The sequence below is a fragment of the Xyrauchen texanus genome, chromosome 35 (genome assembly GCF_025860055.1).
Source record: "Xyrauchen texanus isolate HMW12.3.18 chromosome 35, RBS_HiC_50CHRs, whole genome shotgun sequence".
Lineage (NCBI taxonomy): Eukaryota > Metazoa > Chordata > Actinopteri > Cypriniformes > Catostomidae > Xyrauchen > Xyrauchen texanus.
The window spans coordinates 4,475,959-4,493,651 of record NC_068310.1 but is presented as its reverse complement, the minus strand read 5'-3'; the positions used below and the strand labels follow the sequence as shown (position 1 = coordinate 4,493,651).

Sequence of the window (17,693 nt, the reverse complement as noted above, 5' to 3'; positions counted from 1 at the left end):
GGCCAAACCGTGAGGAAAATATATGTCATCTCTTTGATGTCCTTAGAATTATCCCACAACCAATCCCAGTGATGGGACGTCATGTAGAAATAAACAGAAATACTGGCAGGAATTGACAATGACTGATTTGCATGCCCAGGGTGTGAGGAAGCTGGTATGGTGTAGCATTGTGGCCACGCTTCCTGAAGGGGCAGCATAATGACCTTGGATGTGCAGGCTCACTAGCCCTTGACTAATAGGTTGGACCCTCTAGCTGACTGATTAGTGTGCTTGCCTATGGTCTGGGACCATCAGAATTTTTTTTTTTTTTTTGGACATTTTTACTGTACTTTGACTGAGCACTCTCTCCCCATACGTTTCCACTGCTGAGGTTTGAGCGAAGGTGAGTAAGTGTTTTCAATTCATTCCTGTGGTAGTCGAGCACCACACTCACGAGGTGAATTATGGGATTGAGAGTGGGGCAGAGAAACCACTGAGGGTGGTCGAGAGCATCAAGAAGTCAAGAATTCTCTGCATTATACAAATGAGGAACAAAAAAACGGCCCCTTCTTGGACCCTCCTCCCCGTTGCCAGACTTTGCTTTATTCATGGACACTCCTTCCCGGTTGCCGGACCCCGCTCCTTTCCTGGAGCCACCTCCTGGCAGCCAGACCGTACTGTAACCCCCCTTTAGACTTGTGTCTGTTTAATTTTGTTGGACTACCCACTTCTCTTCTATTTTAGTTTATTTATTTATTAGTTTGTTCAGGTTAGGATGCCTGGAATTTGTCCCATGGAGAAGGGTAGTGTCAGGTTTCCGACACTCTTGTCAAGTTTTTATTCTGTGTCAGGACCCTGTGAACTGTATTTATGCTTTTGTGTTTTGGTTTTCCTGTCTAGCTCATGGCTTTTGTTTAACATATGCTCTGTCTTGTTTCTGGACACCGCTCCCTCGTTTGTCTCATTATTGATATAATCTGGATATTTAAATATTTTAAATATTTCTCTGTGGATCTAGAGATACAGGGGGAGTGACTTTATTGCATCAGAGATGGCACTTTATTGGCAGCAGATTGGTTCAGAATCTGTTGCATTTTCTTACCCAGAATAAAGGCTAGCCCTTTAGTGCAAGTTACAATGAACACTGGTAAAAAAAAATCGACCCACCTTCTTGAGACAGAAAACCGCATACTACAATTTTTGTTTATTTCCACTCCATAGTATAATTTTTTTTCCCCATTCAATCAGTTTAAACTGGTGGCCAAAAGTTTGGAATAATGTACAGATTTATCTGCTCGGAAGAGATGTGGGAGGCCCAGATACAACCCAACAAGAGGATAAGTACATCAGAGTCTCTAGTTTGAGAAATAAATGCCTCACATGTCCTCAGCTGACAGCTTCATTGAATTCTACCCACTCAACACCAGTTTCACATATAACAGTAAAGAGAAGACTCAGGGGTGCAGGTATATGGGAAGAATTGCAAAGAAAAAGCCACTTTTGAAACAGAAAAACATAAATAAAAGGTTAGAGTGGGCAAAGAAACACAGACATTGAACAACAGATAATTGGAAAAGAGTGTTACGGATCTTAAACCCATTGAGCTTTTGTGGGATCAGCTAGACTGTAAGGTGCGTGAGAAGAGCCTGACAAGACAGCCACATCTATGTGGCTTTCATGTCACCTGAGTTTCTGGACAAACTGACCGCTAAAATGCTAGGGATCTGCAATGCACTGCTGCACGTGGAGGATTTCGAGATGAGAACTCTTCAAAGTAGTTTAAGTTTTGATTTTTTTTTAAAATGTGGGGCAGAAAATGCTCCTGCAATGAATTCTTCTGTTTTCTTTTGTAACATCTGTTATAGTTCTTTATATTCTGGTATAGTTATATGTACGGTACAGCATGATCACACAAATTATGAGTTGATGTTTATTTTAATGGTAGCGGTAATATATTTTCAATCTTGATTATATATATATATAATACCACTGGAAATAAAATCCAGGGTGCAAATATCGCCCCTTAATGTAAGTTAATTTCTGACACTGGTCCAAACTCTATTTAATTGATCTAACCATGAAAACTTTTTTTCAGTTCATACGTGCCCAGTAAAAGGCCCAAAAATATTCTCTAAATTTGAATGCAGCCAATTGCAGTATTACTTGATTCAATGTAATCTATCAAGTACAAATATGAAAATTAAAACTTCCATAACACAAATCCCAGCTCAACTGATAGTAAGTATTAAAAATATCAACAACTCCTTTATGCTCATTCTTGTGCATCTCATTCACAATACATATGTTGTTGGGTCAGTGGCCAAGTACTGTATATGCAGAAGACCTGGATTCAATTCCCATTTTGGAAAGGATGACTATTTTTTCTTGTTTTGATACATTAAGAACAATTTGACCTATGCAAGTGGATGTCAACACATGTGGGAACCAATTTGATTCCATTTCAGTTAGTGATATATGACTTAATTAACTTGACTTCAAAGCAGTGATGGCCTCTGCTATTTTCGTGGCAGCCTCACTTAAACCAGGACACAGTGGCTTAGTTTCTTTTTCTGGGGCATTGCACCTCTTAACTGTTCTTTAAACATTAAATATAATTTGACATGTTTTTATTGAAAGAGTTCAAATTTAACAGACACTTCAGCTGAACGCTCATCATGAGCTACAGTAAAGCAAACACAACACTCAAACACCAAGGCAGTGTTTTTTTGTAGGATTTTATTCTTGAAATTATTTTATAAAATCATCGCTTTTTATTCATTTATATAATTATAGGATTATACTTTCACTGACAAACATTTTGGCCAACCCCGCCCCGCCCAAAGTCCCACGATGCCTCCAATGAAAGTAAAACTTGTTTGCTGGAGAGTTGTTGCCTTTTCAGCTATGTGAATAATGGTTAATGGACATGGAGAATGTGAGACCTGTGTCTATGGGGGACACGCCAGGGTCAATTCACTCATCACCAGCAGTTCATCTCCAGTGAAATCACCACACACACACACACACACAGAGAGAGAGAGATTAAGATTAGTTAACCCCCACATATTCTTGTATTTACTCACCTTCGAGCGGTCCCAAATCCATTTGACTTTCTTTATAAATGCGGAACACAAAAGGGGGGATTTTGAAGAACCATCCCAGTCCCTCTGTTCAATGCAAAAATCAGTGGATATTAGATGCATTTCGTTTCCACTCACTTTAAAATGGCAAATAAAGTTTTCCAAATGTGCATAATAAACTTATAGGCTTTAAAGTGGATTTTTTTTTTTAATCGGTCGAGACATGCAAACTATGATGGAAACACATTTGCCAAATATAAACCTATTGAATTTATGTAGCGATGTGCATCAAAATGTCATGTGAAGTCTCGTGATTTTCATTGCTATTTTCTAAGTGACTACTCCGTTCTCTAAACACATGGGATGGAAACATAGCTACTGACTACGCTTTCAAGCTTTAAAAGGATGCAAAAGTATCAAAGTATTTCAGTTATTGGTCTAAACACAAAGTGAGAGGATTAAGTGAACAAGCTTCTCATGCACTCAACGGAAGTCAAGATTTTCACTGAATAATTATAAAAATGTTTGGTTGCTTTTCAAAAGATTCTATGGAATGCCTTTAGAATACTTGAAATATGGAGTACAATTCACATGGACTACTTTTAAACTCGAAAGCAAAGTCACATTAATTAAGCCTGTCAAATAAAAATGTTATATTCTTTAAATTAATAATACATTTTTAAACCTGCTTTGTTGAAATGTGATGACTTGGTGGAGGTCTTTGGTCATTGCGTCTTGAAGCACAAGGGGTTGTATCCACAGAACTGCTTTTGTATTCATCTGTTCCTTTCCAATTGTTTTCATATGCAAACATGTTTATGCTGTTTATTCAGCGTCTCGTGCAGGACCGCCATGTTTTCAGATGCTGCGAAAGGTAAAAAGAACGTCATGCCATTAATAAAACGAATTATTTAAAAACTGTGGGACCGATGCTATTTTGAAGCGTGAGTAGTTTCAAAGACTGTCTTTTGAAGCATTTCTTTTCAGGTTTTACCTTTGTTTCCTTAAGATTAAGATTATGAACGGTCTAAAAATCCTTTGACTTTTGTCATTTTATGCAATATAGTTTAGAATAGAATACATTTTTGTTACACATGTTCTTTGCAAATAAAACAACATAACATGGTGCTGTTTGGTTTATGTATCCATCCTCTTGAGGACTAAAAATCTGGTGATCACTGATGTGCTGTAGCTTTTCCCCTAACTGACATTACTGACATATAAAAATAATCAGAATTTTGTTAATATTTAGGACAAAAATTAGAATTTAGTTTTTCAGTCTTTTTGCCAGCTCTAATATCCACTGCCACTGTATTGAAAAGAGGGACAACAGTTCTTTAAAAGTTCCTTTTTTGTGTTCGGTAGAAGAAAGTCATTAAAAAGGATGAAAGTTAACACAAGGGTGAGTAAATGATAACAACATTTTAATTTTTGGAGTGAACGATCCCTTTAAAAACAATAATGATATGGGAGTGGGGGGTGTTTTGGAAAGAGGCTTAGTCAAACATCGGTTAACTATCACCCGTCAGTGTGAAATCACTTTCAAATGGCTCAGTTACAGCTATCTTCACAGCCTGTGGGAGTTTGGCACATAGAAGTTTTGATTTGTTAATCATGCTGTTGCTTGAGCGTGAAGACCAATCCCGATATGTTTGGCTGCTGTCATGTAATGGAAGCAAATGCACAATTAAACAGCAGAGTCTCATTCATGGAGAGATAAAGGTAATGATGGAAGGCTGACCGCATCCACCACCACTCGTTTCATGAACTCAAAAACACATACTGACGTTACTTCTTCACAGCACACTATCTTCATGTCTTGTGCTAGTTTCTATTTCCCTGACAGATTTTTTGGCCCCCGCTTGATGCCGCATACAGATTATGCATTGAGTCCTTCCAAGACACCAGTGCGCCTTCAGGCAGCAGGGGAAGCAGGTTAAAAAGTCTCTGAAATTAAAGATATGCAACACAGGGGATTGCACATGAAACGATGGCTTTGTTCTGTTGGTACAGGCACAGAAAACTAAACAAAAAACAACAACAGTGGTTAACTGCACAGAGCAAAAGGTAAACCCTTGCTACAATTAGTACAGCATTAAGGGAAGAAAATAAAAAGTTTTGAAATTATACTAGTGTGATGACTAGCAGTCACTTGGTATGGCGAATCCAAGTGACTGCTATCTCATAGACTTTTTGAGATTCTCATAGAATCTCAAAAAGTCATTTCCACGGAGGGAATTTATTTTCTGAAATAGATTTGTGTTCCCTCATAATTATTTTTAACTAGTAACTGTAGCTGAAATATGGTATTGGTTGTAAATCCACAAAATGTACCAAGGTTTTACTACAGTAACTGTATTTTACCCATGACTGTTGTGTGGTAAATCATAATACATGAAAACCAAAACTATGTGAATAAAATTCAAAATCTCTGCCAAAAAACAAGAGAGTTAATACAAAATCCATGCTTCTAACTACAAAAAATGGTTACACGGTAACTGCAGGTTTACTCTAATGAAACCATTAATACTTTGTGGAAATGCATTTTTTTGTTTGCTTTTGGTGGAACCCATGGTTTTAAAAGTTATAGCCTACTTGTGCTACAAATAAATGCTTAAAAATCTGTTGTTTACTACAAATACCATAGTTCAACTATGTTTACTGTAGTAAAACTATGGTTACGTTTTCATAAGTGATGGAAAAAGTAATTGCGAGGAAACCCAAAACTATTTCAGAAAATAAGTTCCCCCTTTTCCCTGTAAGGTGCTCTGTATATTTTACCCCTGAAATAAAAAAATTATATGTTGAGTAAAGAAAATGATGCTTAAGCTGAAAAAAAAAAAAAGAATTCATTACTAATCATTACTGTAATGTGTAAAGTATTAAATTGTAAATTATATTTGTAAAACCCAGTTAAAAGTAGACTTTGAAAAGATTGTAGAGTTTGTTGTACTGAATTAAATATGCTGATTTCATTTCAAACAAACAAAACAGAATTATTGGTCCTGAAAATAGGTTTCATTTTCTTCACACAAAACATAATTTCAGACTCTTATTTTGGGGTGAAACATAACCCGAACATTTCTCTGTATGATTAGCCTAGTAGTAATACTTTAATTCCTCATTGTTCTGTGTACAAACAATCATAAATTTACTGTATAATTAATTACAAAATTAACTCATGAATCTTAACACATTAATTCTGAAAGTGTTTCTAATGATAGCAGTGTAGTAGCATATTAAATTATTCTAAATGCAATTAATTACACCCTTAACTAGACAGATTATCAGACTGACAACGAAAAACTTCCAATTTGATATACTCATACATGCATAAACTTTGCAAATATGAGCATAGGCAGAGTTTCATGGCGCTTGCAAAATATGTTTGTCCAGGAGCGCCCCCTCCTGGTTTTACTTTCAACAGCAGCATTTTGAACAGTGTAGGCTGACTTCATAGGGGTAAACCCACAAGGCATTTCCTGTCAAAAGACTCAACAGAAAGTACAGATTCACAACTGAAACCCCATTTACCTAGGAAAACCACCCACCATTAAACCAATAGTCCAATAGATATATATAGTCACAATTCAAAATATGTACCATTTACTTCCAGTGTAATGTTATTTTTTTTTTTTCTGTTGTTCAAGTTTGAAAGGTTCTTCGATTTAATTCCAGGGAGAAAAATGCTAAATATTCAGAGTTCTTATGCATTGCGTGTTTTTAAGCTAACAAACATTGATACTGGAAGGATTTCTCTGGTCAAAGAGCTTTTTTTTTTTTTCTTTGTTCTGCTTTCTTCTTGATAAAGTAGAGCTAATGAGGGACAGGAAATGCACTGCAAGATCACATGACCAAGACCAAACAATTGCCAACTGAGAAAAGGTAAATAAATAAAAATAAAAAAGAAACAGGGTGGAAAAGAAGAGATAGAAGGTGTAGTGCACAACTGTAGCTTTGTTCCTGGTCTATCGATATACGAGGTGAGATATGGAGCTGGATTTGAAATTTAGTTGGTGATTGGGCACAAAGTTATGGTGAGGGGTTTTGCGAGTGCACCCATCACTGGCATAAAGGCTCATGCATGTGTCGCATGACACCTTGGAGCAGTTCACGCAAGTGTGAGAGGCTCCCGGCTTGTTGCAAAAGCCGCAGCGGGAGCCTCCCACACCCAGCCGCTCACCTACGATGCTGCTGCCAGAGCTGACCACCGGGCTGGCACTGGGACCCACAGATTTACTGGGAAACAGCTTGGTGCTCATTACAGCTTTGTCCAGCAACAGTGAATGGGAATGTGCATGGGGAAGTGGGTGGGGATGAGGGTGAGTGTGGGCGTTGGAGTAGACCGACAGCTTCTCCTTCATGGGCATGTAGCCATCCAGAGGGCGGGCAGTTTTCGAGTAATCCTGGAAGCCACAACAGGGCGCCGGTTCCAGCACGTGGCAGGACGGACACAGGATCATGTCGCACCTCTGGCAAGACAACAGTGAAGGGCAGCCCATGCCACAGCCTTGGCACTTCATCACATGCCCCTTCAGAACCCAACTGTCCCGGGCTTCTCGCAGCTCCCGGCTAGGAGGCCTAGAGGGCGTCTGATGCCCACACAAGCCACGCTCAGTGTACAAATCCACCTCATCCAGGGAGGACAATTGGTAGGAGTATGGTTCGGACGGGGGCGACTGAATGGGGAAGAAGTCGGGGCTGTAAGAGGGTGGGGCCGCTATGGGGTAAAGCGAAAGGTTAGGTCGGATGATTTCATCCTTCATTTCCTCTTCTGTGTCGACAAACAATGGCTCCTTGCGCAGGCTGAGCGAGGCCTTCAGCACTGGCTTGCTGGCTTGGTGCCAATGTCCAGCACTGTCGGTTACATCCACCGACTTGGACGGCCGACCGCTTTGCCTGAGGTGGGCACGTTCAATATCTACCAGCCGCACAGACAGTTGGGACAAATCTCCTGTAAGGCTGTCCTGTCGGCGGAGGGTGTCCGCACACCCGGCAGCATCTTCCCTAGTGCTCCTCCTCACTTCCACAGCCTCCAATTCTGAGGCTGAACCCCGAGACATTGATACCACCTCAGCAAGTAAACGGCATTCGGCCTGGGCTAGGAGCAATTCAAAGGCCAGCTGATGAAGGTTGGTAAATCCCCCTGAATGGTCCCTAACGTGGTACCGCAGTTCCTGGTCTCTTGAATAGCCCATGGAACGCAGCAGTGAACGTAGCTCTGCGTCACATATCACCGACTGCAACTGGTACACATACGGCCCTGTGAAGGTCTGTAAAAGCCAAAGAAAAGTTGTTACACTCTCAAAGCAAAATAATTATGACACATTTTCATTCACACTGTCCCATTTCATAGCACAGAAGAAACCAAGAAAATGAATGATAGAAGATATATTAGCAAGCCCCAGAATTAAATATATATGATGTCAGACTTATCATTCATGGTTATTTACTAAACAAATTTCTTTCATTAATTTTAAATAAAAAGAATTATATTATGATTACCAAGTCGGTAATAAAATAAAAAAAGATATCACGTTACCAGTTTTTCTGCAGTACCCATAGTTCCGAGCACAGACTCAAGTCAATACCCGTGCGCTGGCACACAACTGCTTTCAAATGCTCACACACAAATTTGACATATTTTGTGGGAAATTAAATCATGACATGACCTAGTGTGTTTATTAAACCACGAAAGACAGTAATCTTAGTCTGCATGAGCTGTGTGCTTTAAAATTAATGTGTGAAGCAGATTGCTCATAACTATAAACTCCACAGAATCACAAGCACTGTGCATTATCTGAGATGACAGAGCAGAGCACTCATGCACTGAAGTACAGAGCAGAGCACTCATGCACTGAAGTAGTGTTGTCACAGTACCAAAATTTCAGTAGTCGGTACCAATACCAGTGAAATTTCACAGTACTCGATACCACTTTCGGTACCAAAGTAAAACACAAAAACATTATTAACAAAGTTAACAAAACATTAGTAGCAGAACTAAGAACAAAAATATGCCATTGAGCAACACTTTAATTTAAATATATTATTTTATGTATGCTTAAAGTATTTTTGAACACTTATATAAGATTTGCTTCAACTTTTTGCAACTTTTAATTTAAATGTTTACCAAGTACTAAAAAACTAAACCTAAATAAACAAGCATACAATAGAATGAATAAAAAACTATTTCCAAACTAATGTGCAAAGTGCTCTCTTATTAATAAAGCTGCATTTTGCCATTTTTCTTCATGATAAGAAATGCATATGGACATATATATAGATATTATGATTAAATAAGTTCTAATCTACCAGCAAGAAGCGTCCGCGCTTGAGGGATGAGTGTCCCCGAGGCAGAGTCTCTCTCAGCCGGGTGCAGTTTCAATCTCTCCCCCTTAGATCGGGACATTCGCGCAACTCATTGAAGAGGCACCGACCACACAGAGAAATGTCAGTTTCTGAGTTTATAGTTATTAACATGAGCTGCATCTGTATTATTTGAACTTTGATAAAGCTATAACGCATTAAATTTGACTGCATTTAAGATGTAACGCCGGGATGGCTCTGCCTCTGCTTATTCCACAACGGTACATGCTCCTGAATGTGCTTTTATAATTCCCTAATACTTGGAGATCTACATAAAATAAACTGTGAAAGTTTAGAGTGCACCTGGACTTTGATCTGTGTAATTCTTCCTCCATCAGGCGTGAACTGCTGCTCTCACACGTCATCGTTACAGTTTATTGTGAGTTCATGTTACGTTAAATGAGATCAAACGACTATTCAACAACGAACATTTTTCTCGTCAATTTTGTATTTTCGACGATGTCGACTAAACGTTTCAGCCCTAATGCAAATGAAAATATGCTTTTAAACTCACCTGCTTTAGTTGCTTGAATAAATCCGGGTGTCTTGTCTTTCATGTGCTTTATTAAGTTTGATGTGTTTCCTCCTTTCGTCAGAAAATTGTGAAAGCAGCGTTTACAAATAGGTTTTTGCTGATCTATGATGTTTCCCTAACCTATGAATTTCCAAACCTGGCTTTTTTCACTTTTCTTTTCGACAAGATTCAGTTGAGACTCCGCAGCAGCAGCTACTTTGCTTGTTGTCATCTTTTTTCTTGTTGTGAGCGTTCGAAAGTTCCCGAATCTGCATGGGTACCGGGTAGACCCGGTACTCAGTACCTCCAGAAATTCTGGTATCGTAAATATGTTTTTGTTTGAGTACCGACTTGGTACCGGAGTACTGGTATTTTTGACAACACTACTGTGAAGCACACAGCACCTCCTTAACGCCCACACTGGTACATGTATCCTGCGCCCCAATCTGGACCCTATTGGTGTCCTAAATCATAATATATCGAAGTGAGTGTCCCAAAGTTGCCCGGATGGTCACTGTTCCAGTAAAATTTCGAAGTGTGGATCCATGAACACTTTTTCTGCTAATACTGCCCACCATCCCTTGCTTGACAGAAGAGGAGATTAATCCCACGCTTAAGAACTGCATTTGTCATACTACAAATACGGTGGTGAGTCCAACAGCACATCTTCACATCATCATGTTTTTTTATAATATAAAACAACATTAAATGTTACATAAGTTTGGTTAAATGCTGTGAAGGCAATGTTTCATGTCCATTTATAGTATTTATTTGGCAAGAAGTTGTGTAATACTCTGAATTATGAGGAGTCAGATTGTCATTTGCACAGAGTAAACACCAACAGAACCAACAATTTCAGCTGTTCAGCGATTTCTTCTCAAATTACATAATTTCAATGCAAATCAATATTGTATGTCCATGTATTTATTTAATTGGTTAGTAGCCGTGTAATAAGTGATATAAATGTACAGTCAGCCGGTTATTGCGAAATAGCACTGTGCGATAATAACCAGCTGACTATACATTATCCTTTACATCTAATAAGCAATAATTGACTTTTTGTCACATCGACCATTTTAATTGCAATCTGGAGCCCTGTTTACGGATTATTCAGATGTTCACTCACCTTTATGCAACGGAACTCTTTCTTCCATGGAAAGAGCAGCAAGTTTGTACAGATGGTTTCCAGTGTTGCAAAGGCCGTCTCCAAAGTCTGCAGGTTTGCAGCCCTTTGAGTCCGCAGTGAGCTCTCCGCAATGTCGTAGAAACGAACCATGTGAAAGCGTTGCCCTGGGTCTGGCTGGTATGAGCCAAGCAGTGCAGTTGCTGTAGAAATCAGTGCCTCCTCAGTCCTAGCTCCTTGCTTGTCTCCTCCTCCTTCACCAGCTCCCTCCTCAAGCCGATTCTCCAGAGATGTCACATACCTGCGAAACAGGTCTTCTCGCAGCTTGGCATCCATTGGTGGCAATGGGCCGCGTAGCTTGCAACCTCTTATCTCATCCCACAATACAGGAGCTTCTTTAGATGGCAGCCCTTGCCATATCAAGAGCTTTCTCCCACTGGACACTAGGGACAAGGGTGGAGCCTTGTGAGGGAAAATCAGGATGTGATCATCCTCCAAAGGAGTGTGGCAGAACAGGGAGAGAATAATGCAAGTGAAGGTGTGCTTGGGTTAATTTGAGTGGATGCCTTGCCAAGGGCTCTTTTTTGCAGTAGTAGGCATCTCTGGGTGCCTCATTTGCCAAAATACCTCAAGAGGAGCAACATGAGATGAGAGGTGGGCTGGATGGAGGAAGTGCCCTCACTGCCAGGATTTCCCACCTTGTCGTGGGATTAAGGTTACGGTTTGTGCGATAAGAACTTCATGTTCACTGCTGCCAGCTGCTGCAACAACAAAAGAACAATATATCTTTGAATAACAACAGACTGCAATGAGAGTGGCCTTGTCTCAGTCTCTGCATCTGTGCCAAGAAATACCAACAATGATATACCACATATCACACAAAACAAATGTGTGTGATATGGGATGTTTGAGTTTGGAAGTCCCCCATGTCAGTGGTTCTGTATTTCAACTTTTAAAAGTGAGGAGAAAATGCATCACATGTCTTTTGTTGTTGATGTTAAAAGCTGTGGTCTATTCCAACTCAATAGTATATTGGTACAAATTCCTTCAAAAGTCACTTGGTAGAATCTATTGGGTTAGGCTATTCCTAGGGATGTACACATGTAATCAATTAATTGTTCTGCACCAGCTAGTCAACTATTAAAAGCACTACTCGAATATCACTAATGGATTTTCCTTGCATTTTCCTTCCTTGAAAAACGTAGAATTACACAGTAATTTCCCACTGGATCACAATTAAATCTGCTGGAGGGCACCATGTGTGTCATCGAGGTGTTGGATGAGAGAAGAAATTATGACAATGTCTTTGGCAAAACGTGAAGTTGAGTGTGGCAATACTTGTCATGTTTTAATTCTTTTTTAATTATACTGCATTGGTATCCGGTTCTTGGTGGAGACAAGCCTACCCAATGGACAAAGTTCTGCTTTTATGGTGCAAAGAAAATGCAAAGTGGTACGAAAAACTCAGAAGCTTATAAGACCGGAATGTGTATGTGCGCGAAACCTCTGAACACGGGAAGTGCGCATTTTATAAAAAAACAACTTTCACCACTTAGTTTCAGTAATAACATGTGAAATTAAAAATATATTTTTTTTTGTACCGATCCGATACTTGGATCGGTATCGGCTCTGATACTGAAGCTTTTAGAGGGATCGGGTATCGGCCCGACTAGCCCGAACCAAATCCGATACAATGTATTAGTCATGTTCGTTACTGTCAGGCAAAAAAAAAAAATGACATAAAAGAACCATTAAAACACAATTAATATAGTTCATATGACTTGTGTGTTTTCTTCAAAGCCACTTGAAGACGTGTGATAGCTCAGTGAATATTATAAGTATATAAAATACGCAGCTCCAGTGCATTATTGAATGGCGCTGCTCCGTTTACACACACGCACCTATTTTTAGCCTTCACAGCGGTGCATGAACATCTCAGATGTAGACGCTCAACAATTTGGTTCACTTATACGCATTTAGAAGTTAGAACGGCACAGGAGGTGCATTTTTCCCAGAATTTGAATAAGAAGCAAATTAAACTACTGTGAACTTTCCTACAAATAGACACATACAAGACTTCCTGAAGAGTTCAGAATGTCAAAATAAAATCATGAGGGTTTAAAAGTTAAAGGTGTCACGAAGGCAGAGATATGAACTCAGTAGCAGGGATTACTGAACAGATGATTGAAATGAAGTGTAAATCCAGTTGAGCAGAGAGGCAATCAGTAGGTGAGTAATATCCAGACAGGGTATAGACACGATGAACAGATAACTCACAGCGGTCTTATGATACTTGCATGCAATAATGAAGACACATGTATGTTTGACATAGTAGAAAGTTCTGGAGTCTCAGAGATACTATTGATTAGAACAGTGTGTGTGTGTGTGTGTGTGTGTGTGTGTGTGTGTGTGTGTGTGTGTGTGTGCGTTTTTGTGATATACCAGGACAATTTTGTAAGTTATAAACTGGTAATCACAAGGTTATTATGCTATAAATGTGCTTTATGAGGACATAGACTAGTGTCCCCATATTTCAAATCGCTTAAAAATCATACTAAACAATGTTTTATTGAAAATGTAAAAATGCAGAAAGTTTCCTGTGATGATTAGGTTTAGGGGTTATGTTAGGTTTAGGGGATAGAATCTATAGTTTGCACGGTATAAAAATCATTATGTCTATGGAAAGTCCTCATAAGGATAGGAAAACAAGCGTGTGTGTGTGTGTGTGTGTGTGTGTGTGTGTAAGCTGGGTATACAGTCCTTGATTAGCCACTAATGATGTGCAGGTGTGTGTAATCAGACCTCAGGGGAGAGTGAGTACTGTGACAGCAGTGAGGAAGAAAAAGCGAGAGAGACCGGTGGATCAATGACAAAAGGTGCATGATTGAGATATTTACTATATATTACCATTATAATATATTATTGTTAAATATTATTACAAATGATAATAAGTTGAATGGGTTCCAAAAAATACCTATGTGAATTAAAAAGGGAATATTTTAATTATCGTGTCGGATGATAATGTTTACTGTTCATCCGATTTGTTTTTTTAAGACCTCGAGTGTGCCGAGAATCAACTGCTTGCTCGTGAAGGAACTTCTATTATATACTGTCTGCAAATACGCGCATATCTTGTTTAAACAAATGTAATTCACGAATTTCACAATTTTGCATTTCCTTTCTGTTGAGTGCTCGTATAATATTTTCCTTTGAAGCATCTGTCAGCTCGGATCAAAAATCAGTTCCTCTGATTTAAAAATGTTGCATGACGATTAGACCATGACGATTAGACCATGACAATCCAAGCAGTGTAAACTGTTAGCTGCTCGATGGATCCACATGAGCGCATGAAAGCAACTTAAGAGTAAAAGCACCTCACATGTACTTTAAGTAAATGTGATATTTACTGTGCACTATATGTACAATCGGTTTGATTCTGTCTTTTGTGAGAAAATGCGATTGCTAACGTGGATATGCCATCCATGGTTGCTGGACTACTGTATAAGTGCAAATAAATTACTAGGATTGGATGACTAAACAGAAATCAGAAGAAACTGCTATCTACCATTAAATACACTATATTATAATTGACAAATTTAAAGTTTTTTGTGAAATTTTGAGTAAATATAGTGCTAATACCTGGATCGGTATCAGCTCCAATGCTGAAGCTTTTAGACGGATCGGGTATCGGTCCGATGAGCCGATCCAAATCCGATACTGTGAGTTAGTCATATTCGTTACTGTCAAGCTCCAAAAATGACATAAAAGAACCATAAAAACACCATTAAAGCAGTTCATATGACTCGTGCATTTTATTCAAAGCCACTTGAAGACGTGCGATAGCTCTGTGAATCACAAAAGTCTGTATTTAAGAAGTAAATATATAGTATGCGCAGTGCCAGCGTGTTAGTGAATGGTGCTGCTCTGTTGACACAAACTCATGCACAGGCTGGTGATGCACTTACGGCTAGTTTTAGCCTTCACAGCGGTGCAAAATATTTGAGCGCTACTAAAGAACAGCATCTCAGGTGTAGATGCTCAATAGTACGGTTCACTTATAATAATCATTTAGAACAGTACCGGAGGTGCATTTTACCAGAGTTTGAATAAGAAGCTAATTAAACTACTGTGAACTTGCCTACAAACAGACACATACAGGACTTCCTGGAGAGTTCAGAATGTCAAAATAAAAGCATGAGGGTTTAAAAAGTACACAATTTAAATATATTACTGTTGTATTTCAAATTAAAAGTTTTTTGCTGCTACATTATCCAGTATACTAGTGTTTCTTAATAAGCTATACATTTATATTGAAATAATGTGTAGTTAGAGGTTTGTGTTTCTTAAAGAGTACACCCAATGATTTCCACACAATAATGTAAAGATATTCTAAACTGATTATGCAATAAACAACAGTGGTATATTGGCTTGGGATCGTTTCGGCCGATACTGAGATTTGTGATATCGGTGCTTCCCTAATTTTATGTAAATGTTTTTTAAAAAACAGCCAGTTCAGTTTTTCAGATGTTTTTCATGTCATTATTAATAAATATGATGCTAAAATCCAAACAAATATAAAATAGACACGGGTCTATACACGAGTATGCACAGTTTGATGACTACAGGAATACTGAACAGTAAAGAGGCAATAATTTAGACTGCCCATTGATTTCCCTCATATTTACATTGTTTTGATAGAAGGATAGAAGTAACATTACATTCAACAATCTGAAAATGTAGTCATTTGAACATCCACACTTCACAAAGCATCAACAAAAATGACAACACATGCTGTCACCTCAAGCTGCTGCAAGAATAATCACACAAGACAAGCTTTACATCTACATATTAAGAGACATCATCAAATGCGAGCTTGACTGACATCACCGCCATCATGAAATCAAAACATCCCAAACACAACGCCTCACTGAAGAGCGAAACCATAACAAACGACAGCTACACCCATCATGGTTAATAGAGAAGATAGCGAGGTGTTAATAACTTGCCTGTTATGTATCTGCACCTCACTGCTACAGTGACATAAACAGTGACGTGTGTTAGCCACTGTGCTAATCGGAGTCTGCCCGTCAATATATCGGCCAAAACACCCGTCAGTCCGATAGGATCTCTTAAATAGGGTTTATTAATTGGACAGACATTAAGTCGATACCTTTCTCTAAATCTTTAAATATAATGTATGACAGTCATCAGCTACTGCCAGCAAACCACTGCTAAAATTAGCGCAGCTGTAGGGCCATTTAAACACACGCCACACACACACACACACACACACACGAGAGAGAGAGAGAGAGAGAGACAGAGATATTAACCATACACCCATTACTGCTCTACCTGTGTCAAACATTTTTAAACTTTCATCGAAACACGTCAGCTCAGTGTCATGTAGTGCTGGGTAGCATCATTAACGTGCCGTCCTCTTCACCAGCAGCATCCAGCACTTCTTACCATCATGTTCCGCTGGAAAGCCCCACCGCCGCACTGCGCATGCGCTGCCCGACCTTCCTTCATGCGCGCTCCTGTTTGCCAGAATCGCCGTTGCGACGTCCGATTCATTACAGAGAGTCGGCTTGGTTAAATGATTCGATTCATTATGAGTCAACACTTAAATGTCTTCAGAATGGAACACTAGCTTGTTTGCAGTTCACAGCTGCATACTATTAAAATAGTAGATGAAACAGCATTACTTCATATACAGAGTAGGCCTATGGAATTTTTGGTGAAGAACTACACTACCCATGATCCTGAAGAGAAATGATCCACCAATCAGAAAAACATGGTGAACAAAGCACGGTAAAAGAGCTCTGCAGCAGTGTTAATCTCGTCAATGTAATCAGTGACGAAAACGCTCATTGATGAATGTTTTTTTTTAATTATTTTGTCAACAAAGACGAGATGAAAAAGGCACATCATGAGGATAATGAAACTATTAAAGAATACTGTTGACAAATAGGACAGGATAAAAATCATATTGCTAGATATTAACAGCACAATATATAAACAGAAGAAGAAACACCTTGAGAATCTGTATATACAGTAGAAGAAGATATTAACATGGAGTATGTTGGGGATTACTCCACTTAAGATGTATGTTGAACGTGCTAATACCGGCAAAATGAACCACTTCAAAACCGGGTAAATAAATACCTCATTCAAACGCATCTTATTTATTCATGAGATTCATCACTATACACAACATATTGTATATGTAATATAACAACTTACATCTGCACAGGGAACAGGGGAACTTGAACTAAATGATGTGCTAGTCAAACTACACTCAATGTAATATCCTTTCACAGAAAATGAATGTCTCTAAAGTATGAAGAATACAGAATTCAGGCTAACTTCTAATAAGAAGCTAATACTTCATTATACTAATACGTTATTATTTCAGGAGATCAGCGGGACATTATGAATGATTGATACATGTTCACATTATAATTTTTTATTTTTTTTCTAAATGTTGAATAGAAAGTTTGACACACTTTTTGGGTCCTGGTCATTGTAAACCGGACTAAAATCAATGAATATGACATGACGAAATACTGACTAATTTTAAAGGACATTCACGTCAAAAGACTAAAACTAAAATCTGTGGAAAAAAAATAAC

At 38.7% G+C, this 17,693-nt stretch overlaps 1 protein-coding gene across 3 annotated transcripts; it reads right to left on the bottom strand.

The window, feature by feature from the left end:
• Positions 1–2,712: 2,712 nt before the first annotated feature.
• On the bottom strand, positions 2,713–16,552 carry spata2 (spermatogenesis associated 2). 3 transcript variants are annotated; one of them, XM_052105439.1, is made up of 3 exons: positions 16,415–16,552; positions 11,066–11,823; positions 2,713–8,332 (listed from the first exon to the last, which is right to left on the bottom strand). In XM_052105439.1, exons 2-3 carry the CDS (start codon positions 11,396–11,398, stop codon positions 7,028–7,030), a joined length of 1,638 nt encoding a protein of 545 aa, XP_051961399.1. In that variant the 5' UTR covers positions 11,399–11,823; positions 16,415–16,552; the 3' UTR covers positions 2,713–7,027. The 3 variants fall into 3 exon arrangements, with proteins under 3 accessions (XP_051961399.1, XP_051961401.1, XP_051961400.1); XM_052105441.1 differs by having other exon boundaries at positions 11,066–11,820; positions 16,415–16,538; XM_052105440.1 differs by having other exon boundaries at positions 14,702–16,535.
• Positions 16,553–17,693: the final 1,141 nt, after the last annotated feature.